This window comes from Micromesistius poutassou (genome assembly GCF_964030765.1).
Source record: "Micromesistius poutassou genome assembly, chromosome: 6".
Taxonomy (NCBI): Eukaryota; Metazoa; Chordata; class Actinopteri; order Gadiformes; family Gadidae; genus Micromesistius; species Micromesistius poutassou.
This window is the reverse complement of record NC_140276.1, coordinates 17,129,808-17,153,552: the sequence shown is the minus strand read 5'-3', so window position 1 is coordinate 17,153,552 and position 23,745 is coordinate 17,129,808. Positions and strand designations below refer to the sequence as shown.

The window sequence follows — 23,745 nt, the reverse complement described above, 5'->3', positions numbered from 1 at the left end:
GAGTCCATTAAGGCTCCCTGAGGGGACGAGAGATGTGTTGGTCCTGACTTGCATCCTGCCTGCTTAACAGAAACTATTTAATGAAACTATTATGTCCAAATTATTACCAAAGTAAAGGCATGATGGTCATTTTTAGTAGGCTACCACAGATGAATGAAGCCACAGTCAGTCAATGGTAGAAAACACACCAGTTTACTTCTGTTGGTGGTGGACTAGCCAGCCTGCCCTGTGCCATAACCAATCGGAGGAGAGCCCTTCCAACCAATCAGAGGCCAAAAGGCGGGACTTGGCCCTACCGTCCTACGAAAAAAAGATTTGCGACCGGCGGGTCCTCTGAAGTCAGTCTGAGTGCTTGGCTGCTCCATCGATCACAGGTGCCTTAAGAGAGCTTTCTGCAATGCTAGTCAGTAACACACTTACTTCTTTTTTTTAAACTTTATTTGTTTGTATGTTTTGTTAAATGCGTCTATCTGAAGTAGTCCATTTAAAAACCTGTAGAATATTACTTTTAAATGATGAACAGTTAAACCTTTTATCATTGTGAAAAATATTTTCTTTAGGATTATATAGATTACAACTGTGGAATACTGAATGTCACTATGCTGGCTGCACAGGTGCGCTCTGTGGTGCAGGGTGTCTCCTGGCTCCAGTGATGTCGGGGCCGTCCGAGCCGCGGCAGGAGGCGGCGGGGGGGGAGACGGATCGCTTCGGCTTTCTTCTGGCCAACGGCTCCACATCCGGGTGAGTGTACTGCGCCACCATAACTACATGTTTACCTTAGTTTAAATTATATTGATTCATGATGACGTTATTAAGTTGTGTGAAGGCTAAACATATATATATATATATATATATATATATATATATATATATATATATATATATATAGGCATTGTGTTGATAATTAAGATGTGGAAGTTGAACTTGATGTGTGAGTCCCTCTGGACAGCGTGTGTCCTGTACCAGTGATACACAAATACACAAACACATTTCCGAATTCATAGAAGCGTAGACAAGAAAAGGCTATCTTTTTTTTCATTCACCTGTCGCTTCGACAATCATTTATTGATAACATCCTGGCCGGTTGCCATGGTTACTTGCAAACCGCCCCGATGTGGTTTTCCTGTTTCCTGTCATGGTGTGTCTTCCTGTGTCTCACCGCCCGCCTCTCGCTGAACACCAGCTCAATGACACTCAGCATGCTGCAGCTGTACCATGAGAGCACAGCTGTACCATGAGAGCACTGCTGTACCATGAGAGCACTGCTGTACCATGAGAGCACTGCTGTACCATGAGAGCACTGCTGTACCATGAGAGCACTGCTGTACCATGAGAGCACTGCTGTACCATGAGAGCACTGCTGTACCATGAGAGCACTGCTGTACCATGAGAGCACTGCTGTACCATGAGAGCACTGCTGTACCATGAGAGCACTGCTGTACCATGAGAGCACAGCGGTACCATGAGACTGTACAGCTGTACCATGAGAGCACAGCGGTACCATGAGACTGTACAGCGGTACCATGAGAGCACTGCTGTACCATGAGAGCACTGCTGTACCATGAGAGCACTGCTGTACCATGAGACTGCACAGCGGTACCATGAGAGCACTGCTGTACCATGAGAGCACAGCGGTACCATGAGAGCACAGCGGTACCATGAGAGCACAGCGGTACCATGAGACTGTACAGCGGTACCATGAGACTGTACAGCGGTACCATGAGAGCACTGCTGTACCATGAGAGCACAGCGGTACCATGAGACTGTACAGCGGTACCATCAGCCCACAGCTGTACCATACGTGGCTGCACGTTGAATCTCTTTCTCCCTTCCCAGTGGTGTCCTCCCAGTGACTCTCCTGTATCAGTGTGGTCCCAGTGGTGTCCTCCCAGTGACTCTCCTGTATCAGTGTGGTCCCAGTGGTGTCCTCCCAGTGACTCTCCTGTATCAGTGTGGTCCCAGTGGTGTCCTCCCAGTGACTCTCCTGTATCAGTGTGGTCCCAGTGGTGCTCTCCCAGTGACTCTCCTGTATCAGTGTGGTCCCAGTGGTGTCCTCCCAGTGACTCTCCTGTATCAGTGTGGTCCCAGTGGTGTCCTCCCAGTGACTCTCCTGTATCAGTGTGGTCCCAGTGGTGTCCTCCCAGTGACTCTCCTGTATCAGTGTGGTCCCAGTGGTGTCCTCCCAGTGACTCTCCTGTATCAGTGTGGTCCCAGTGGTGTCCTCCCAGTGACTCTCCTGTATCAGTGTGGTCCCAGTGGTGTCCTCCCAGTGACTCTCCTGTATCAGTGTGGTCCCAGTGGTGCTCTCCCAGTGACTCTCCTGTATCAGTGTGGTCCCAGTGGTGTCCTCCCAGTGACTCTCCTGTATCAGTGTGGTCCCAGTGGTGTCCTCCCAGTGACTCTCCTGTATCAGTGTGGTCCCAGTGGTGTCCTCCCAGTGACTCTCCTGTATCAGTGTGGTCCCAGTGGTGTCCTCCCAGTGACTCTCCTGTATCAGTGTGGTCCCAGTGGTGTCCTCCCAGTGACTCTATATCTATATCTATATCTTGTGTCCCGGTCCAGGAGCGGCCCGCCCCCTGAGCTGGTCCGGCAGAGAGAGGCCAAGTGGATCCACATCATCAGCCAATGGGATCACGTCTTACAGAAGAAAAACAGCAAAGTATGTGGTGGGAGGAACCGTAACAGACTGTTCATACAGACCACGACAAACACAGTGATAAGGAGACCGTTAACAGACTGTTCATACAGACCACGATAAACACAGTGATAAGGAGACCTTTAGTTAACAGACTGTTCATACAGACCACGATAAACACAGTGATAAGGAGACCTTTAGTTAAGACTGTTCACACAGACCACGATAAACACAGTGATAAGACTAGCTGGAGCCTCCAGGTGGGCCTCTGTCTGTCTGTCTGTCTGTAGCGTCCAGGTGAGCCTCTGTGTCTGTCTGTCTGTCTGTAGCCTCCAGGTGGGCCTCTGTCTGTCTGTCTGTCTGTGTCTGTAGCGTCCAGGTGAGCCTCTGTCTGTCTGTGTGTCTGTGTGTCTGTCTGTCTGTAGCGTCCAGGTGAGCCTCTGTCTGTCTGTCTGTCTGTGTGTATGTCTGTAGCCTCCAGGTGAGCCTCTGTCTGTCTGTCTGTCTGTGTGTCTGTCTGTAGCGTCCAGGTGAGCCTCTGTCTGTCTGTCTGTCTGTCTGTCTGTAGCGTCCAGGTGAGCCTCTGTCTGTGTGTCTGTCTGTCTGTCTGTCTGTCTGTCTGTAGCATCCAGGTGAGCCTCTGTCTGTTGGCCCCCAGGTGAAGGAGCAGTGCCAGAAGGGCATCCCGGCCTCTCTGAGGGCCCGGTGCTGGCCCCTGCTGTGTGGGGCCACGCGGCACATGAAGGACAACAGGAGCCTCTACCAGGTAGGAGGCTTTAATAACATGTGTTACATATGCTACCCTGCAGCTCTATTTACACATACGTGTATAAAAGCTGTATATATATATACAGAAGTGTATTACAAATATATATATATATATATATATATATTTATCTATATATTCTATTTTAAATCCACTCCAATTGAAGTTAAATGACATTATCAAATGGAATGGCACATTATCATTCATACCAAATGTACTTAATAAGCAAAAACTAGACCCGGTGATCATGAGGTTTTATTAACTCACTCAGTGTGGGTTGAATAGGAAACTTACGGAACAGCACATTGACATTTGACATTCTGTGGGCAAAAAATCAAAATCAAAATCAAAGTGAAAAAAAAAAGAATGCGTTAATGCGTCAAATTGTATTAATCGCGTTAAAATAAGATTGGGTTAACGCGTAAGTAACGTTTTAACTGTTAACTTGCCCAGCTCTAATATATATATCTATATATATATCTAGATATATATATATATAGATATATATATATACACACTGCTCCTCAGCACAGCCTTCAGGCAGCAACCTGCCTCTGGTCCGACCGTCCAGACGGATATGAAGCCCTCTCTGTGGAGGAGAGACGTATCTAAAGGCATGAGCTCGACCTGCGGAACAGTCCTACGGCCGGTACAGACGGTTCTACCGGCCATAGGACAAATTAAAAGTACACGTTTACATGGTGTCAGAAAAGCCTTCTCCTGCGCTACTGAGAGCGATTTATAGTGCGGCAGAGAGCTCTGGAGACTTCATGTTGGTAGTTTCATGGTTTCAAGTCCTGTTTTGTAGCCACACTGTAGGCCAAGCACTGCAGAGGGACTTTTGCCATCTGTTGCTGATCTGCATTCCTTGGAAGTATTGTTTAGATGTGCCTACTATTGATATTTGATGTTATAAACCATGTGCTACTGCTGGTAGCAAAGCTACCGATGGTCAATCTTTGTGGGCATAAAATTGTAGGTATTTATTTATTTAATGTATCATAACCGTACCAAACAGTTAGTTTTATGGACTGTCTGTATATCTATATCTATATATAGATATAAACACATAGAAATGAGGTGAACATTTATCTTGAGGGCTATTGAGGCAGAGCTTGTATTGACCACTCAACACACAGCTGTCGTGTTTCTTTGTCAGTCTCTGGATGCCAGGCCGGCTCTGCAGAGCTGGGTGGACGTTATAGAGAGAGACCTGGACAGACAGTTCCCCTTCCACGAGATGTTTGTCTCGAAGGACGGCCACGGGTAAATAACCTTATTAACGGCTGTGATGTCATGATGTTACCTTTCTGTGACCTCATCACCCCGATGAGGGGGCGCCCCGATGAGCGGGCGCCCCGATGAGCGATCTCATTAACACGCTTCGAGTCCCATTCTCGTTACCACATTGTTCAGTGGAGCAGTGAGGAGGAAGTCACCTGGTCTACGATGTGACCGCCGCTCTGGATGAGGCGTCCGCAGACAGAGGCCCGTTGTCTGGAGGACGCTGACTAACTGCCTCTCTCCGCCGTCTGCAGGCAGCGCGGGCTGTTCCGGGTGCTGAAGGCCTACACTCAGTACCAGCCCGACGAGGGCTACTGCCAGGCCCAAGGGCCCGTGGCAGCGGTGCTCCTGATGAACATGCCTGCGGAGGTAGCTGTCAATCATCCAGACCCATACAGCTTCGTCATATAGCATGAGGATGGTCTCCTTTTATATTTCCCCCTATGACACAAGTAATCAAGTCAAATCATATCTTTATTACCACATATTAAACATACCTTCAGGTATTTTATTCTATGAAACTCATTGTAGGTATTTAATTATATTAATTAAATAGGAAGGAAATTTAAAGGACGAATTTATAGAATTTCATTCTATGAACAACCCCTCTAGAAAAACATGGTTGTATATGGCATTTAAAAATGTGTATAACTCAAAAGAGTGGATAACATGTGATTAATGAATGGCTTCACTGTTGTAGCTCTAGTGTTGGAGCGTTCTGAAGCTCCTCTCTGCTCCGTCCAGCTGCTCTCACTTCTGACTCTGGCCTGTTTTTAAATTTGACAATGAAATGTATTTCCCCAAAAGCTGAGCTAGGACGTCCAGAGAGCTCCACGCTGTACACCATCATGTACTGTATCTAACCCACTGAGGAGATACCATCATGTACTGTATCTAACCCACTGAGGAGATACCATCATGTACTGTATCTAACCCACTGAGGAGATACCATCATGTACTGTATCTAACCCACTGAGGAGATACCATCATGTACTGTATCTAACCCACTGAGGAGGAGATACCATCATGTACTGTTTCTAACCCACTGAGGAGATACCATCATGTACTGTATCTAACCCACTGTGGAGGAGATACCATCATGTACTGTATCTAACCCACTGTGGAGGAGATACCATCATGTACTGTATCTAACCCACTGTGGAGATACCATCATGTACTGTATCTAACCCACTGAGGAGATACCATCATGTACTGTATCTAACCCACTGAGGAGGAGATACCATCATGTACTGTATCTAACCCACTGTGGAGGAGATACCATCATGTACTGTATCTAACCCACTGTGGAGGAGATACCATCATGTACTGTATCTAACCCACTGTGGAGATACCATCATGTACTGTATCTAACCCACTGAGGAGATACCATCATGTACTGTATCTAACCCACTGAGGAGGAGATACCATCATGTACTGTATCTAACCCACTGAGGAGGAGATACCATCATGTGTCTAACCCCCTGTGGAGGAGATACCATCATGTGTCTAACCCCCTGTGGAGGAGATACCATTATGTATCTAACCCCCTGTGGAGGAGATACCATCATGTGTCTAGCCCCCTGTGGAGGAGATACCATTATGTATCTAACCCACTGTGGAGGAGATACCATCATGTGTCTAGCCCCTGAGGTGGTCCTCTGCTCAGTTCTCTCCCTGTGACCCCAGGAGGCCTTCTGGTGTCTGGTGCAGATCAGTGAGCAGTACCTGCCCGGGTACTACAGCCAGCTGCTGGTAAGAGGAGCACCGCACCCCCACAGCTCTGTGCCCTGTGCCCCACCACCCCCTGTGCCCCCACCACCACCCGGCCCCCACCACCCCCTGTGCCCCCACCACCACCCGGCCCCCACCACCCCCTGTGCCCCCACCACCCCCTGTGCCCCCACCACCACCCGGCCCCCACCCCCCCCTGTGCCGTGTGCCCCTGCAGGAGGGGGTCCTGTTCGACGCGGCCGTGCTGAGCTGGGTCCTGAAGCGGGCGTGTCCCCCCGCCCACAGACACCTGCAGCGCTACGGCGTGGAGCCGCTCATGTTCGCCACCGATTGGCTGATGTGTCTGTTCACCCGCCACCTCCCCTTCAACACGCTGCTGCGCGTCTGGGACCTCTTCTTCTGCTACGGTAGGCGTGGCCTCGTCGCCGCGGGGGAGGGCGGGGGGGTCTTATGTTACGGGTGGATGTCGGGGGGGGGGGGGGGGGGGGGGTGGTAATAAAAGGCCCCCCCTCCCCTCCTGAGTGACGCGTCCGGGTGCCAGGGGTGCGGGTTCTGTTCCAGGTGGCCGTGGTGCTGGTGCGCCGCGTGCTGGGCCGGGCCGAGCAGCGCCACCAGTGCTCCGGACAGATGGAGACCCTGGAGCGGCTGCGGGCCGTCAGGGAGAGCCCGGGGCTGGAGGACGACGGCAGCTTCATGGCCGAGGTACCGCCCCCCCCCCCCCCCTCTGTACTCGGGAGTGCGTTCAGGCCTCATAAGCGAGGCCATAATGAGCTCGTCGTGGACCCCGTCTCTAACGCCGCTGTCCTCCTCCCCAGGTGTGCGCTGTGCCGCTGTCCCGGAGCGACCTGAAGCGACGCACCGAGAAGCAGCTGGAGACCTGGCGCAGAGACCGGCCCTCGTCCACCTTCGACCCCAGGGGCCGTTGCCACGGCTACTGGGCGTCGGGGGAGACGTTGGCAGAAGAGCGGGACGGGCAGGGCGGGTCGAAGCGCGATCTGTCCGTCCCGCTGGTCCGCTCGGCCTCCGCTCTCTCCCTCTCCCCGTCGTTCTTTCGCAGGCGGCGGGCTAAGAGCAGCGAGGCGGCGAGGGTGGAGAGACATCACTCCGTGGCCGTGACCGGGCTGGGGAGGGAGGGCTGGCAGAACGCCCGAGCGCTGAGGGGGACCAGCGTCCAGGAAGAGGAAGACGGGCGCAAAGCGCACGGCTGCACGGATCCAGAGTCAGCGAGCGGGGAGAGGAGACCTCTCCAGAGGGAGAGCCGAGACTCTCAAAGGAACGCTCTCAAAGGAGAAGCAGAAGAACAGGAGGGGAGCAGACGCAGGACCAGGGAGGACAGAGGAGAACAAAGTCCAGGAGGCTCAGGGGCGCTTCAGGGAGGAGGAGACGCTGGGGGCGGAGCCACACAGCCATCTGCTGTTCACCTCCAACCAACAACACTGGAGCAGGATCTGAAGGACCAATCAGGAGAACCAGAGGAACAGGAGGACAACGACCAATCAGGAGAACCAGAGGAACAGGAGGACAACGACCAATCAGGAGTACCAGAGGAACAGGAGGACAACGACCAATCAGGAGTACCAGAGGAGCAGGAGGACAACGACCAATCAGGAGTACCAGAGGAGCAGGAGGACCAATCAGGAGTACCAGAGGAGCAGGAGGACAATGACCAATCAGGAGTACCAGAGAAACATGAGGACAACGACCAATCAGGAGAACCAGAGGAACACGAGGACAACGACCAATCAGGAGAACCAGAGGAACACGAGGACAACGACCAATCAGGAGAACCAGAGGAACACGAGGACAACAGCCAATCAGGAGTACCAGAGGAGCAGGAGCTGAGCGACAATAACCAATCAGAAGTTCAGGAGGAGCAGGAGCTGAGAGACAACAACCAATCAGAAGTTCAGGAGGAGCAGAAGTGCAACAGCAAGCAAACCCAGAAAGAGGAAGTGGCTGAAAAGAAGCACAGGGTGAGAACCCTTCATGAGCTGGCAGAACAGGCAGCCCACTGTAGACACCTGGTGGCAAACCAGACGAGAGAGAAACCCACTGGTACAGACCCAGAGCCACCAGCAGCAGCAGATACGACTGAACAGACGCCAGAGCTGGAGACAACGACGCACACAGACACAGCAACTACATCAGAGAGCGAGTCTGTGGCCCCACAGGGCCTGGCGCCCATGATACAGGAAGTGATCACAGACGCACCGACCACCGACCTCAGCAGCACGCAGAAACAACCCGACGTGGGCGCAGACACTGAGAGCCATGTGGACGCCAGAAAAACTGTTACTTTCAAAAGTGAGGCTTTGAAAGAGAACACGGCGCCTTTTGAAGAGGTCCGAGTACTCAGACACAACGGTGTGGAGCCGAGTGGAGAGAGGAGCGCAGAGGGGGAGGTGGTGCTGAGCACCAGGACAGAGCTACAGGAGGCCGCTGTGGTCCCAGAGACCAGCGCAGAGACCAGCGCAGAGACACGGGGGTCAGCCTCGTGTCCAGAGACCAGCGCAGAGACCATCGCAGAGACCAGCGCAGAGACCAGCGCAGACACACGGGGGTCAGCCTCGTGTCCAGAGACCAGCGCAGACACACGGGGGTCAGCCTCGTGTTCAGAGACCAGCGCAGAGACCATCGCAGAGACCAGCGCAGACACACGGGGGTCAGCCTCGTGTTCAGAGACCAGCGCAGAGACCAGTGCAGAGACCAGCGCAGAGACCAGTGCAGAGACCAGCGCAGACACACGGGGGTCAGCCTCGTGTCCAGAGACCAGCGCAGAGACCAGCGCTGACACACGGGGGTCAGCCTCGTGTCCAGAGACCAGCGCAGAGACCAGCGCAGACACACGGGGGTCAGCCTCGTGTTCAGAGACCAGCGCAGAGACCAGTGCAGAGACCAGCGCAGAGACCAGCGCTGACACACGGGGGTCAGCCTCGCAGAGCGCCCAGGAAGAGGCTTCATGTTCCACAAACAAACGTGAGCAGAAAACCCTTTTGGATCCAAACGCAGAGACTGAGGAAGAGAACGACAGGCCAACACGCGCCCAGACGGCTCCACCAGCGGCTCAGTTCAGACCGGCCCCCGGGGCCCGGGCGGGTCCACCGGCTGCAGAGCGGCCCCCCGCCGGAGAACCAGCTGCTCAGGGGTCTGTCCGCACCACGGAGGGAAGGACAGACAGTGACAAAGAACCAGTAGACTCAGCAGAGGGCCCCCCGCCCCCCGGCCCCCAGATCCATGACACTCCCCCTCCCGTGGGGGCGGGCCCTGAGGTCGGCCCGTGCGTCCCTGTCAGCGCGCGGGCCCCCGGGCCCCCGTCGGCCCAGGCCCCCGGCCCTTCTGGGGACTTCCGCGTACGTAAGGCCTCCAGCTCCCGAGGCTCCAGGTCAGCGCTCAGACTCTCTGAGGACGTCTTCACCGCCCCGGAGACCCGGGCCGGACCCCACCCGGACCCCCACAGGGGCCCCACCGCCCCCAGGTCCCCCCCGCCTGGAGCCCTCTCTGCTCTGCCTCCCCCACAGGGCCCCCCGGGGCCCGCAGGACCCACCGAGGGCCCCGGAGCGGGGGTCCCTGAGCAGCCCCCCAGACGCCCGGGGTTCTTCAGCCGGCTGCGAGGACGCCGTCCCGAGACGACCGCGGCTCACAGAGTTCAGATCCCCAGAATCGTCCTCCAGGACTTCAGCAGCGGGACGGCGGAGCGGCGGCCCCTGCAGGAGGCCCAGGAGCCGCAGGAGCCGCTGAGCTCCAGGGGCAGGAGGAGGAGGCGCAGAGAGAGGGAGCGCAAGGAGAGAGAGGAGGAGAAGGAGAGGAGGAGACTGGAGAAACAGCTGAAGAAAGAGGGGAGGAAGAGGGACAGGAAAGGGCCCCAGCAGAGCCCCTCGGGGCCCCCGGACCGCGCCTCAGGGCCCCAGCAGAGCCCCTCGGGGCCCCAGAGCCCCTCGTCTCTGCACAGCGACTCGTACTTCTGAGGAGACCCCCCCCCTCCATAGGAATAATAAAGACATTATTTTTTGTATCCAGCGCTAAACAATGTGTTTTATTTGTGCTGCTCTGACCACCACAGCCCAGCGCTGGAGCGTTACACACGAGTCTCTACTCAAAGTTATTCAGCCATCTCCAAAAAAATAAAATATTTGAGCATCAGTTCAAAGTTCAAAGTTCAAACAGTTCAATAAAAAAAGTTGTACTTCTTTACATACAGACGACTGTTTAAATAAGTCTAAACAAGTATAGGTAATAAAACAACTAACAGAAAACTTATTTGTCATTAAGTGTGAAAATAAATGAAGAGTGAGAGTTGAAGGTATCGATGTCCGTTCCCATGGAAACGCCCGGAGGCCATGATGTGAACAATCCCCGTCTGGAGTCAGCTCACGGGCGACGCCTGGCCCCTGAGGGCCCGGCCTTTCGCTGTGTCCTCACCGGCCCCGTCCTCAGGGGCCCTCACCGGCCCCGTCCTCAGGGGCCCTCACCGGCCCCGTCCTCAGGGGCCTTACTGCCTTCAGCCGTCGTCCTCGCTGTCGCTGGCCAGGACCTTGTGGCTGGCCGGGGGGCCCAGTGGAGACCCGGCGGGGGACACAGACCCGCTGGGGTACACCGACCCGAAGAACAGCGAGCGGAACTGGAGAGGAACACAAGCAACGACCTCTGGTTAACTTTAGTATTGTAGAACAAGACTGAATAAATCCAATCCATTAATTCCTATTCTACTTTGTTTAAGAATGCTTGATTCTGATTGGCTGGGCGGAGGGCAGGTTGCCCGCTGACACAGCACAGCGTCATCAAATAGTAGATCAATACGCCGCTTGGATTTTTTTTCTATCGCAGAAATTTCAAACATGAGGTCCATTGTAAAAATAAACCTTTTTAAAAACGTTTCTAAAATGTGTCGGAAATCTATTGGAGGGTCAGTTGATACATAGTTTCGCAAGCGAGATACAATGTAGCGACTACGTTATTAAACTAGTGATCAGATGCAGCCTTGTGTGGTTGCTATAGAAACTAATAAGTTACAGCTGAGCTAACTTTATTCACCGTAGAGCTAAAGGGGACTACTTTTTGAGGGAGATGAACTCAAACAGAGTATACATTTAATAAGCATGCAATACGAATAAGAAAAAGCATAATTATTAAAGTATTTGAATTGTTTTATTATGTTGGCAAGCAAGAAGTAGAATAAACGGGATAATCACCTCAAGGCAGGGCAGTAAACAGTTTGATACGCCCGGCTCGTGGAAGGTTACCGTCCACGAGCCGGGCGTATCAAACTGTTTACTGCCTTGCCTTGAGGTGATTATCCCTTACTAATAAAACGGGTGCGGAGTAATACAGAACTCTGATCACTTGATTTAAGCCCCTCCCCCTGTATAGCTGGTCCTTGTTAAGCCCCTCCCCCCTGTATAGCTGGTCCTAGTTAAGCCCCTCCCCTGTATAGCTGGTCCTAGTTAAGCCCCTCCCCCTGTATAGCTGGTCCTAGTTAAGCCCCTCCCCCCTGTATAGCTGGTCCTTGTTAAGCCCCTCCCCTGTATAGCTGGTCCTTGTTAAGCCCCTCCCCTGTATAGCTGGTCCTAGTTAAGCCCCTCCCCCCTGTATAGCCCCGCCCCATTAAGCCCCTCCCCCGACCTTCTTATTGGGGGGTCTTCCTGACTCCTCCTCCTCCTCCGTCAGCTCCTCCCCTGGCTCGCTGTGGGCGGGGCTCCTGGGGTCGGGCGTGGCGGGTGGGGTCACCGTCCGGCGGGGGCCTGGGGGGGGGGCCGAGGCCGGCGCCGAGGGCCCCGCTGCCATGCTGGTATCCATGGCGATGAGGTAGGACTCCAGCTCGTCGTTCATGAAGTCGTCAGCGGGGGGCGCCGGCGAGCGGCCTCTGAGGACAGAGAGGTCAGCACCGAGGTCACCTCACGCTGTACGCTGTACGCTGTACTCCCTGTCGTCATTGTGTTCAACCAGCCAATAGCGCGCCAGGGGGGAAAGCCAGCTTGGTGATTGGCTCCCGCAAAAATGTATCGAAACTAGAAAGAAATGCATTGGTCCTCTCCGGACCCTCTGCAGGAAGAACTCACACCACCCGCTCTGACTCCGCCCAGTGCGACGTAGATGTACGATCAATAATAGAGTGATCAATAATAGAGTGATCAATGATAGAGTGATCAATAATAGAGTGATCAATAATAGAGTGATCAATGATAGAGTGATCAATAATAGAGTGATCAATAATAGAGTGATCAATAATAAAGTGATTAATAATAGAGTGATCAATAATAGAGTGATCAATAGTGATCAATAAGAGCTGCTCACCCTTTGGAGGCGTGGCCTCCCGGCTCATCGGACAGCGTGGCCAACACGAAGTTCCCGTCCAGAACGCTGTCTGTCACCGACATCACCACAGGGCTGAGGACAGACAGACAGAACCACAGGGCTGAGGACAGACAGACAGAACCACAGGGCTGAGGACAGACAGACAGAACCACAGGGCTGAGGACAGACAGACAGAACCACAGGGCTGAGGACACACAGACAGAACCACAGGGCTGAGGACAGACAGACAGAACCACAGGGCTGAGGACAGACAGACAGAACCACAGGGCTGAGGACAGACAGACAGAACCACAGGGCTGAGGACAGACAGACAGACAGAACCACAGGGCTGAGGACAGACAGACAGAACCACAGGGCTGAGGACAGACAGACAGAACCACAGGGCTGAGGACAGACAGACAGAACCACAGGGCTGAGGACAGACAGACAGAACCACAGGGCTGAGGACACACAGACAGAACCACAGGGCTGAGGACACACAGACAGAACCACAGGGCTGAGGACAGACAGACAGAACCACAGGGCTGAGGACAGACAGACAGAACCACAGGGCTGAGGACAGACAGACAGAACCACAGGGCTGAGGACAGACAGACAGACAGAACCACAGGGCTGAGGACAGACAGACAGAACCACAGGGCTGAGGACAGACAGACAGACAGAACCACAGGGCTGAGGACAGACAGACAGACAGAACCACAGGGCTGAGGACAGACAGACAGACAGAACCACAGGGCTGAGGACAGACAGACAGAACCACAGGGCTGAGGACAGACAGACAGAACCACAGGGCTGAGGACAGACAGACAGAACCACAGGGCTGAGGACAACAGACAGACAGACAGAACCACAGGGCTGAGGACAGACAGACAGACAGACAGACAGACAGGTCTGGTCCTCACCTGCCGGGCTGGTCAAAGTGCACGGAGACAGGCAGGCCGGTGGACTCAGCGAACAGCAGCAGACCCTGGAGAGGAGCAGACCTTCAACCACTAAACCATTCTCTAGTCACACTACAGGCTCTTCAGGTGATATCACACAATGAAGCATTTACAATTTGGTGACAAATTCACTGTTTTAATCATTCATCAAATCAAAATAAAACACTGACTGTCTCACCCTCCCTGTCCACTAGCTGTCTCCCCCTCCCTGTCTCCTAGCTGTCTCCCCCTCCCTGTCTCACCCTCCCTGTCTCCTAGCTGTCTCCCCCTCCCTGTCTCGCCCTCCCTGTCCCCTAGTTGTCTCCCCCTCCCTGTCTCCTAGCTGTCTCCCCCTCCCTGTCCCCTAGCTGTCTCCCCCTCCCTGTCTCCTAGCTGTCTCACCCTCCCTGTCTGCCCCTCCCTGTCTCACCCTCCCTGTCCCCTAGCTGTCTCCCCCTCCCTATCCCCTAGCTGTCTCCCCCTCCCTGTCTCCCCCTCCCTGTCCCCTAGCTGTCTCCCCCTCCCTGTCCCCTAGCTGTCTCCCCCTCCTTGTCCCCTAGCTGTCTCCCCCTCCTTGTCCCCTAGCTGTCTCCCCCTCCCTGTCTCCTAGCTGTCTCCCCCTCCCTGTCCCCTAGCTGTCTCCCCCTCCCTGTCTCCTAGCTGTCTCCCCCTCCCTGTCTCCTAGCTGTCTCCCCCTCCCTGTCCCCTAGCTGTCTCCCCCTCCCTGTCCCCTAGCTGTCTCACCCTCAGCTCCTTGAGGCAGAAGGTGACACTGCTTCGCGCTCTGACTTCAAAATGGTCAAACTCGTCTGAAGACAAACACAGCTCTGTTAGCATCACCCTGGACGGCTCTGGAGAGAGAGAGACAGAGAGAGAGAGACAGACAGAGAGAGACAGAGAGAGAGAGACAGACAAGAGAGAGAATGGAATCAAATGAAAAGAGAACAATAGAACAAAACAAGGGAAAGGAACAACTCTTCTAGACTCTATCTCTCTCTATCTCTACTCTCTATCTCTATCTAAGAATCTTCCTCTTCTGTTCAGTCTTGGATGGATGATAGCAGAACACGTACTTCATTTATATTATAATAATGTCATCTTTACCCATTACATATATTTCTTCTCTTTTTCACATGTTCATAATGTACAAATTGTTATCTCTTTTTCATTTACTTTCACACTGTGTGTGTGTGTGTGTGTGTGTGTGTGTGTGTGTGTGTGTGTGTGTGTGTGTGTGTGTGTGTGTGTGTGTGTGTCCCTCCTCACCTGCTTCTTGGTCGATGTGGTTCCTGAACCAGACCCGGTCGTCGCTCACGGTAACCGTCACTTCATCAAGAGATGGAGGGAAGTTTAGCACGGTGTCGGCCAGCACCCTGGAACACAAAGACCCCCAGCTGACTGAGGCTCAGAGAGGACCAGGGGACCCCCAGCTGACTGAGGCTCAGAGAGGACCAGGGGACCCCCAGCTGACTGAGGCTCAGAGGACCAGGGGACCCCCAGCTGACTGAGGCTCAGAGAGGACCAGGGGACCCCCAGCTGACTGAGGCTCAGAGAGGACCAGGGGACCTAAAGCTGACTGAGGCTCAGAGAGGACCAGGGGACCTAAAGCTGACTGAGGCTCAGAGAGGACCAGGGGACCCCCAGCTGACTGAGGCTCAGAGAGAGGACCAGGGGACCTAAAGCCCTTCATGGGATGATTTGATGAATGGCACAACACACGGGAACAAAGAATTAATAACCATCTCCTAGTCCTGTTTTAAGAGACAGAAACATGGCAGTATTCACACAATCTGAACCAGAAATAGATTCAACACTGCAAAAAGGGGATTGGATATTTGATATCTTTGAGTTCCAGTGAAGCAGACCTGGGCTGGGCTTTGAGTACGTTAGCAGAGCTGTCCTTATCAAACACGGCCTGCAGGCTCTCGCTGTCCTGGAACGACAGGTTATGAGTCTTCAGCAGCCCTGCAGAGACACAGAGAGACACTGTTGCACTATTGTCTGTTGCACGTCCTGGCACTTGATGAACACACTTAATGCAGGTTGTATTCATTCATTGTACTTAATTGTGTAGCATGTACTTAATTGTGTTGTGCATGCATGTTGTGTAGCATGTACTTGTGTTGTGTAGCATCTGCAGTAGCTAGCTATCACTGCTGTATACGGGGAATGGGGTCAGCCTGGCGATTGTTAGTACTTCACTTGGTTCTATGAACTTCTTTACTGCACCGACGGCGATATATTGTTTCACTTCTTACGACAAATGTACTAATTGTAAGTCGCTTTGGATGCCCTAAATGTAAATGTAAATGTAAATGTAGAGACAGAGGACCACATCACCCACAGACACAGAGACACAGAGGGACACGTCACCCAGAGACAGAGAGACAGACACACAGAGGGACACGTCACCCACAGACACAGAGACACAGACACACAGAGGGACACGTCACCCAGAGACAGAGAGACACAGACACACAGAGGGACACGTCACCCAGAGACAGAGAGACAGACACACAGAGGGACACGTCACCCAGAGACAGAGAGACAGACACACAGAGGGACACGTCACCCAGAGACAGAGAGACACAGACACACAGAGGTACACGTCACCCAGAGACAGAGAGACACAGAGACAGAGGACCACTCAGAGACACAGAGACAGACACAGACACACAGAGACAGAGAGACAGAGAGACACAGACAGAGACAGAGAGACAGAGAGACAGAGACACAGAGACACAGAGACACAGAGGGCCATGTCACCCAGACCATGGAGAAGGATTGGTTGAGTTGCAGGTTTAAATTGGCAAGCAGATGAACACGATATGTCACGTACGTCAAGTCAATCACATTATGGGATGATCATACCGTAGTGGAATGTACAGTTTACAGCATGAAGCGCCAAACTGTCAATCACACTCAACAGTGTTGAGTGAGCATGATCAATGTTCAACATCAATATCATCTCATCATGATAGATTTATAATCTCGACATGGTGTGAGATTCTCTTGTTGTCAGTTTGACATTAAGGTGGACCGGAGACGTGTTTAGGGTCATCGACACAACCACCTATAAAGGCTTACCTCTCAGACTAACCCTGCTACTAGTTAAAGGCTTACCTCTCAGACTAACCCTGCTACCAGTTAAAGGCTTACCTCTCAGACTAACCCTGCTACTAGTTAAAGGCTTACCTCTCAGACTAACCCTGCTACTAGTTAAAGGCTTACCTCTCAGACTAACCCTGCTACTAGTTAAAGGCTGACCTCTCAGACTAACCCTGCCACTAGTTAAAGGCTGACCTCTCAGACTAACCCTGCTACTAGTTAAAGGCTTACCTCTCAGACTAACCCTGCTACTAGTTAAAGGCTTACCTCTCAGACTAACCCTGCTACTAGTTAAAGGCTGTCCTACCGTGTTTGCAGTGCAGGGTGAAGGTCAGCCGGTTCCTGTCGGCGTCCAGCGCGATGTGGCACTTCTCCACCGTCTTCTCCAGGGTGGCCAGAGACCTGAAGACCGCCTGCACACTCTGAGCCCCAGAGCAGAGGAGGGGCATTAGGAAGGAGGACTGGACGACCTGACACACTGCACGCCACTTCACTCAGAAATACCTTGATGGCCATCTTGCAGCGGAAGCCATGTCCCTCTGGGATAACATACCTGTTCATAAAATACACAAAGAGATGTTCAGTGGTGCTTAACTCGCTACGAACAATAAGATTGTTCTTTCTTTCTCTTCAGACATACCTGCTGAAGAACAGAGGAGCGAAGAGGAAGCAGGCGTAGGCAGAGCGTGACGAGTTCACAGTCCGGAGGGTCAGCTACGAAGAGCAGGAACAGCAGAATCATTACATGTATATCAATATCTCTATCTCTATATCTCTATCTGTAACGGCCGCTGACCAAATATTATATATAATATTGACACATGCACGATGTTATAGGTTATTGAATATTGTTATGACCGAGAAACCAAACCGTACCCCATCTTCCTGTGGTTCTAGGTACAACTCATCCCCGATCCTCGAAAGGGAGTGAATAGCTTTGGCAAGCACTGGAACACACACACACACACACACACACACACACACACACACACACACACACACACACACACACACACACACACACACACACACACACACACACACACACACGCTTCATTTAGCTGACAAATCAACACCTGCGGATTCTCGATGGAGTTTGTAAAGACACGCCATGTTACCTTTGACGTTTCCTCCGGTCACGACGCAGTCCATGAGGTGAGGTCAGGGTACCCCCGGAGGTCCGCGGCTCTATGGTTCTTTAGCTGAAGACTAGCGGCTCGTTGTACACCGATTTTTGTGTCGCCTGCAGTGGTAGCCAATGAGCCTAAACTATAAAAAAAAGAATCATGTAAGTCTGTGAATGTTATTATTCTCATTACCCGGGTCGAATAGTTGAATCGAGTTCAGGCAGCGGAGCAGACATTGTTTACACCGCCATAAAGCGCGTCCTCACTGACGACCAATCAGAGAGGCGCAAAAAATTGAGGGAGGTCTCACGATTGTACGCATGCGCATCTAGTGTCTGAAAAGTGAAAAAACACTGAGGGCATAATGTATGATTTGCACATTTCAACCCATTAGTCATACATTTCCGGTTTACTTTATATTAGGCTGTTTACTGTAGATTTATATTCTTTTGTAAATACGAAAGAATGTATAACTTATGTCTTGAAAATGTAGCAGTAAAATGTACGGTCACCACCAACTGCACATAAATATACGATATACAGACAATGAGACAATGAGTCTGCTGTGAGAGAGAGAGAGAGAGAGAGAGAGAGAGAGAGAGAGAGAGAGAGAGAGAGAGAGAGAGAGAGAGAGAGAGAGAGAGAGAGAGAGAGAGAGAGAGAGAGAGAGAGAGAGAGCTGTCAGTACAGTCATGCAGCCTCCCTGGTCTTTCTTGTTCAGGTATCTGTCTCTGGAATGCTGCCGTGCCTCTATGAGCGATGAAGAGGAGTGACTCTAAGCCTTTGCACACAGAGAACAGCCCCATTCTGAGTGTAGGAGTTGTGGTTGTCTGTCGTGTGTCTGGATGGTTTCAGAGTTTCACCATGACTTCCCAGTGAGAGCGAGTGCCTTTGAGAGAGAGAGGGTAAACTAACACCTGAGTGAAGACCATGGGTTGTACCCAGAGCCAAGAAGAGGAGCAACACACACAGAGGAACAAGGAACGAGGAACAAGGACATCTGAGCCCCAGAAGACTCCCTAACCTCCTCTGTCTCTGAGCTGTGAGTCACCTGTCTGCCCCTCATCCCTCTGGGGGGCCTTATTGGCCCTTATTGGTCCTTATTGGTCCTTATTGGTCCTTATTGGCCCTTATTGGCCCTTATTGGTCCTTATTGGCCCTTATTGGCCCTTATTGGCCCTTATTGGGCCTTATTGGCCCTTATTGGTCCTTATTGGCCCTTATTGGTCCTTATTGGTCCTTATTGGTCCTTATTGGTCCTTATTGGTCCTTATTGGCCCTTATTGGCCCTTATTGGGCCTTACTGTGGAGCTACTTTTGAGTTGTCTGATTGTTTGTTCTAGAGGGTTGTCCTCTCAGTAGCAGGCGGTCCGCTGTGCCTGATGTCTGGGGGCTCCAGCAGAGACAGGCAGGGCCTGCTCCAGGCCATGCTGCAGAGGCTGAAGCTGAACCAGGCCGACCTCCAGGGGGGGTCTGTCCTCCAGGCTGACCTCCAGGGGGGGTCTCTCCCAGCGGGCCCTGCCACCCCCCACCACCAGACTCCCGGCCCCAGCAGCAGAGCAGCTCACAGTGGGTCTGGGGCCGCCCTGGGGGGCTCCTCGGGGGCGGGGCCAGAGGGGGGGGTGAGGGGAGGGGGGCAGGGTGGGAGGAGCTGGGACTCCAGGGAGGAGTTTAAGAATCCAGCTCTGGACAGCGATGGGCCCGGGGTCAACGGAGAACCCGCTCTGCTTCATGGACCTCTCTCACACAGCAGACAGGAAACGGCTCGCCTCCATTTAGCCAAGGACTTCTCCTCCACTTCCTGTAAAGACGACCCTGCTGACCGTAGGGTCGAGGGTCGCGGCTCGGGACCAACGGTCTCCTCTCCTGCGGGGAGGGGCCGTCCGTTTCCTGTCCCCCCCCAGAAGGAGGCTGAAGACACTTCCTCTGCAAGAACAAGTGATACGTTGGAGGGAGGGATGGAGGGGAATGACCTTTCTGTGAGTGGAGGAAGCGTTGTTCATGAAGCTAGAGGGGCAGCAGGAGATGAGCGTAACGAGAACACTTGTCTCACTGGGAATACCCCTCCTGTCTCTCAGTACCCCAGGACCAGCCAGGGCAGTGGCCCAGGGAGGGGGTCACTGCCCCGGGACACTGCCCCCCCCACAGACCTGGGCTCCTCCCCTCTGCGCTCTGCATGGCCCTTAAATGGTCTGAGGACAGGAAGCGGAGAACCCCCCTCAGCACATCAGGAGGAACCAGGGCCCCGGGGACAGAGCCCCGACAGGACCGGCCCCCACACGGCCAGCGGCCGCTGGGGCCCGCTGCATACGGCCAGCAGCCCCCAGGGCCCGCTGCAGAGGGCCAGCAGCCCCCAGGGCCCGCTGCAGAGGGCCAGCGGCCCCTGGGGCCCGCTGCATACGGCCAGCGGCCCCCAGGGCCCGCTGCAGAGGGCCAGCAGCCCCCAGGGCCCGCTGCAGAGGGCCAGCGGCCCCTGGGGCCCGCTGCAGAGGGACAGCACCCCCCAGGGCCTGCTGTGGAGGGCCAGCGGCCCCCAGGGCCCGCTGCACACGGCCAGTGGCCCCCAGGGCCCGCTGCAGAGGGACAGAGCAGCCGGGAGCAGAACCAAGAGATGGACGCAGAAGATCAAGGAGAAGTTCAAGGAGAGGGGTGGGAGTCTGAAGAAAGGAAAAGAAGAAGTAAAGGTGGAGGAGGAGGGCAGAGTGAGTCAGGGGGACTTGGTGTTCAGTTTGGTTGTGTTGTGCGGAGGCGTTGTGTAACGGGAGATTCCCTGGTTTCTGTTCTGAATAGATTTCCACTCAATATGAGTATCACAACACAAACGGTGGCAGCAGCGCTGTGGGAGCGACGAGCCAGCCCACTGACACAGCTCGTACAGACGGAGGGGACCGTGCTGTGGACATGAGGTACTGCCAGGTCAAACTGTATTACCGTTTGTACCAAAATACAACGCACGCGCACCTTAGTGTTGGCTTAAGCCAGAAAAGACATGGTCCGCAAACAAGACTATAATATAGTCTTGTTCAACTACAAAAGCTAACTGATATGGGGTAAACAACATCACTATGACTATCACCTGGCCTGTACTACTACTGTGTTGGTATAGAACTCAGATGTGAGGCTCTGATAACTCATTGTTTGTCACAGCACTCGTAGCATAGCTCTGACGTACAAATACCATCAGAGGAATGTGATGGGAGCTGTTTCCTAGATGTTTTATAGCATTGATGAGAGTTGGAGTGACTCTCCCTCTCTTTCTTTCTCTCTCTCTCTTTCTCTCTCTCTCTCTCTCTCTCTCTCTCTCTCTCTCTCTCTCGCTCTCTCTCTCTCTCTCTCTCTCTCTCTCGCTCTCTCTCTCTCTCTCTCTCTCTCTCTCTCTCTCTCTCTCACACACACGTGTCACTCACAACTGTTGAGCCAGACTTTGTTGTTGACTCCTCAGTCATTGATACTACAAGCATTTGAATAATCTATTGACCTGTCATTCTAGTGGACAAGTGGACCTGTTTGCAAAAGTTGTACAAAAAGTAACAAACATATAAACCTTGGTTTGTATATGTTTATCATGCCTTAGTCACCTGTTGTGATAAACAGTTCATCTATTGGGGAGTCATACACATCTCTCAGTTCTATTTAGTAAACTATTACCATGTTGGATTTAAATTAAATGTAAAGGACAAATATCAAAATGGGTTAGGGTTCAGAATCCAAAGGTGAAAACTATCCAAAAATAGTTGGTTCGGCCTGTGATAAGTAAGATAAGATAAGATAAGAACTTTATTTCATCCCATACATGAGAAATTCACTTGCTACAGATTCACCAAGAACGTAGGCCTATCGAATCATTATCAATAATAATCCAATTTAAATGGGGAAAAGTATTAATCATTTCAAAGTTGATGTTGTTCTTAGACAGTTGTTAAAGTGGGGTAGTGGATGGATCTGGAAGACAATGATAAATTTTGTTGAAAAAGTATAAGCTATGTTTGGCAGTAATATGGAATAAGCATTTAGTTTGACATCTACCAGGTCCAACAAAGTGAGTGTCATATATATATATATATATATATATATATATATATATATATAAAATTCATAACATATCATTTTAAAAGCACACGAATGAAGAGGACGAAGCCGTTCTGAACAGACCTGTGGATCTAGTGAACAACAACATGCTTACGTATTTTCGATTATAACCAAAGTTGTACACACATGATCCAGAGTTGAGCTGTAGTCTCCACATGTCACAGGGGCCTGGCTACCACAGGGGCCTGGCTACTACAGGGGCCTGGCTAATACAGGGGCCTGGCTACTACAGGGGCCTGGCTAATACAGGGGCCTGGCTACTACCTGGGGCCTGGCTACTACAGGGGTCTGGCTACTACAGGGGCCTGGCTACTACCTGGGGCCTGGCTACTACAGGGGCCTGGCTACTACCTTGGGCCTGGCTGCTACAGGGGCCTGGCTACTACCTGGGGCCTGGCTACTACAGGGGCCTGGCTACTACAGGGGCCTGGCTACTACAGGGGCCTGGCTACTACAGGGGCCTCTACACTCACAGAGCAGTTTCTTGATTCTTTGGGGACTTAAGGTCATTTATTCCTCCTTCCTCCAGGTTCAATGAGGTGTTGAACACGCCTCTGATGAGCTGTTCATGTGCTTCTGAAGTTGTCTCGTCACTATTGCTAATGACGCATTACTGCATGACTAAAGAGGCCATCATCAGCTTATGATGAATTAACTGTCAAATGCTTTGTTGGCAGACCTGATGACTTTGACATCGGGCTGGGTCCCTTCAGCCTCCTGGAGGAGATTCAAACCGGCCAATCCTGGGCCACCTTCCTGAGCCCCGCCCTGTCACAGGGCTCCACCTATCAGAGACCAGCATCGCAGCACGCTGGCCAATCACGTACTGCTGCCGTTGCCGGACTCCAAGAGGACAACCAATCATCAGGAGGCGTGGACCCACTAGCTGCCATGGCAACGTCTCCTGCGTACCTTCCGGTGCCCGTCACCATGGACACCTCAGAACCGGACGGATCCGGAGTGGCGACGGAGCACGAGGCCAGGGCAGAACCAATGGATCAACACGGCCAATCACAGCCCTCGGAGGAGCCCGGGCATCAGGCTCACTCACACCTGATCAACGTGAGGAAGGATCTGTTGACCAGTGACCACGATTGAAACACCCCAAACACCAAAGGGGAGCTGTCTGTGTCTCTGCGTCTCATTGTTCCTGACTGCTTCTACTTCCAGAACGCAGGACTGGTGAACAACACCATCCTGAAGAACCAGATCCGGAGCAGGAAGAGGGCCCACCAGTGGTCCCTGGAGCGGACAGGACACAGAGGCACGGCGGGAGGAGGAGGAGGAGGAGGAGGAGGAGGAGAGGGGAGAGAGGCCTCACGAGGTAGAGGAGCAGAGCCCAGTAGAACCATCTGTCCATCACATGTGAAGCACTGAACCCATCTCAAGCGTTCTTGTGTTTGCTGTAGATGAAGCCCCGTCGTCGTCGTCGTCGTCGGGCGTGGCCAGCAGCCCGGTCACCGTGACGACGGAGCAGGACGCCGGCCTGCTGTACTTAAACCCTTTGAAGGCTCGTCAAACCCGGCCCCGCCCGGCCCCCCGGGAGTTTGTCCCCAAGGGCATCCTGAAGCACAGCCGGCGTACAGAGGGCTCCGTATCCATGGAGACAGCCGCCAAAAAGGTGAGCTTCTGGCCACACTGCGCCCTCTGGCGCCCCTTGTGGCTGAAAGAAGGCATGTCAAGCAGCTTCAGGGTTCAATACAGACACGATCATCATTATTATTATGTTACATATTTAAATGTCATTTATCTTCTGAAACTAAAGGCGGCAGC

General features: G+C 52.8%; 2 protein-coding genes across 2 annotated transcripts; one reads left to right on the top strand and one right to left on the bottom strand.

Annotated features, from left to right (window-relative positions):
• The first annotated feature begins 350 nt into the window (after nt 1-350).
• On the top strand, nt 351-10,814 carry tbc1d10c (TBC1 domain family, member 10C). Its single transcript, XM_084469559.1, has 10 exons — nt 351-403; nt 615-741; nt 2,563-2,659; nt 3,294-3,401; nt 4,561-4,667; nt 4,940-5,054; nt 6,372-6,437; nt 6,634-6,823; nt 6,958-7,118; nt 7,232-10,814. The coding sequence occupies exons 2-10, from the start codon at nt 653-655 to the stop codon at nt 10,379-10,381; spliced, it is 4,083 nt and encodes a 1,360-aa protein (XP_084325685.1). The 5' UTR covers nt 351-403; nt 615-652; the 3' UTR covers nt 10,382-10,814.
• Nucleotides 10,815-10,905: 91 nt separating this feature from the next.
• Nucleotides 10,906-18,121, bottom strand: rad9a (RAD9 checkpoint clamp component A). Its single transcript, XM_084469557.1, has 12 exons — nt 17,875-18,121; nt 17,633-17,703; nt 17,397-17,470; nt 17,261-17,309; nt 17,064-17,178; nt 15,514-15,613; nt 14,915-15,021; nt 14,393-14,499; nt 13,631-13,695; nt 12,708-12,800; nt 12,036-12,276; nt 10,906-11,034 (listed from the first exon to the last, which is right to left on the bottom strand). The coding sequence occupies exons 1-12, from the start codon at nt 17,906-17,908 to the stop codon at nt 10,915-10,917; spliced, it is 1,176 nt and encodes a 391-aa protein (XP_084325683.1). The 5' UTR covers nt 17,909-18,121; the 3' UTR covers nt 10,906-10,914.
• Between the last annotated feature and the right edge of the window lie 5,624 nt (nt 18,122-23,745).

Coding starts and splice junctions, on each gene's coding strand:
- rad9a (XM_084469557.1), bottom strand. CDS start 17,908: ATGGACTGCGTCGTGACCGGAGGAAACGTCAAAG. Junction 17,310..17,396: donor GCTCCTCTGTTCTTCAGCAG/GTATGTCTGAAG, acceptor TTTTATGAACAG/GTATGTTATCCCAGAGGGAC. Junction 12,801..13,630: donor CACTTTGACCAGCCCGGCAG/GTGAGGACCAGA, acceptor GTCTGTCCTCAG/CCCTGTGGTGATGTCGGTGA.
- tbc1d10c (XM_084469559.1), top strand. CDS start 653: ATGTCGGGGCCGTCCGAGCCGCGGCAGGAGGCGGCGGGGGGGGAGACG. Junction 2,660..3,293: donor TACAGAAGAAAAACAGCAAA/GTATGTGGTGGG, acceptor GTTGGCCCCCAG/GTGAAGGAGCAGTGCCAGAA. Junction 4,668..4,939: donor GTCTCGAAGGACGGCCACGG/GTAAATAACCTT, acceptor CGCCGTCTGCAG/GCAGCGCGGGCTGTTCCGGG.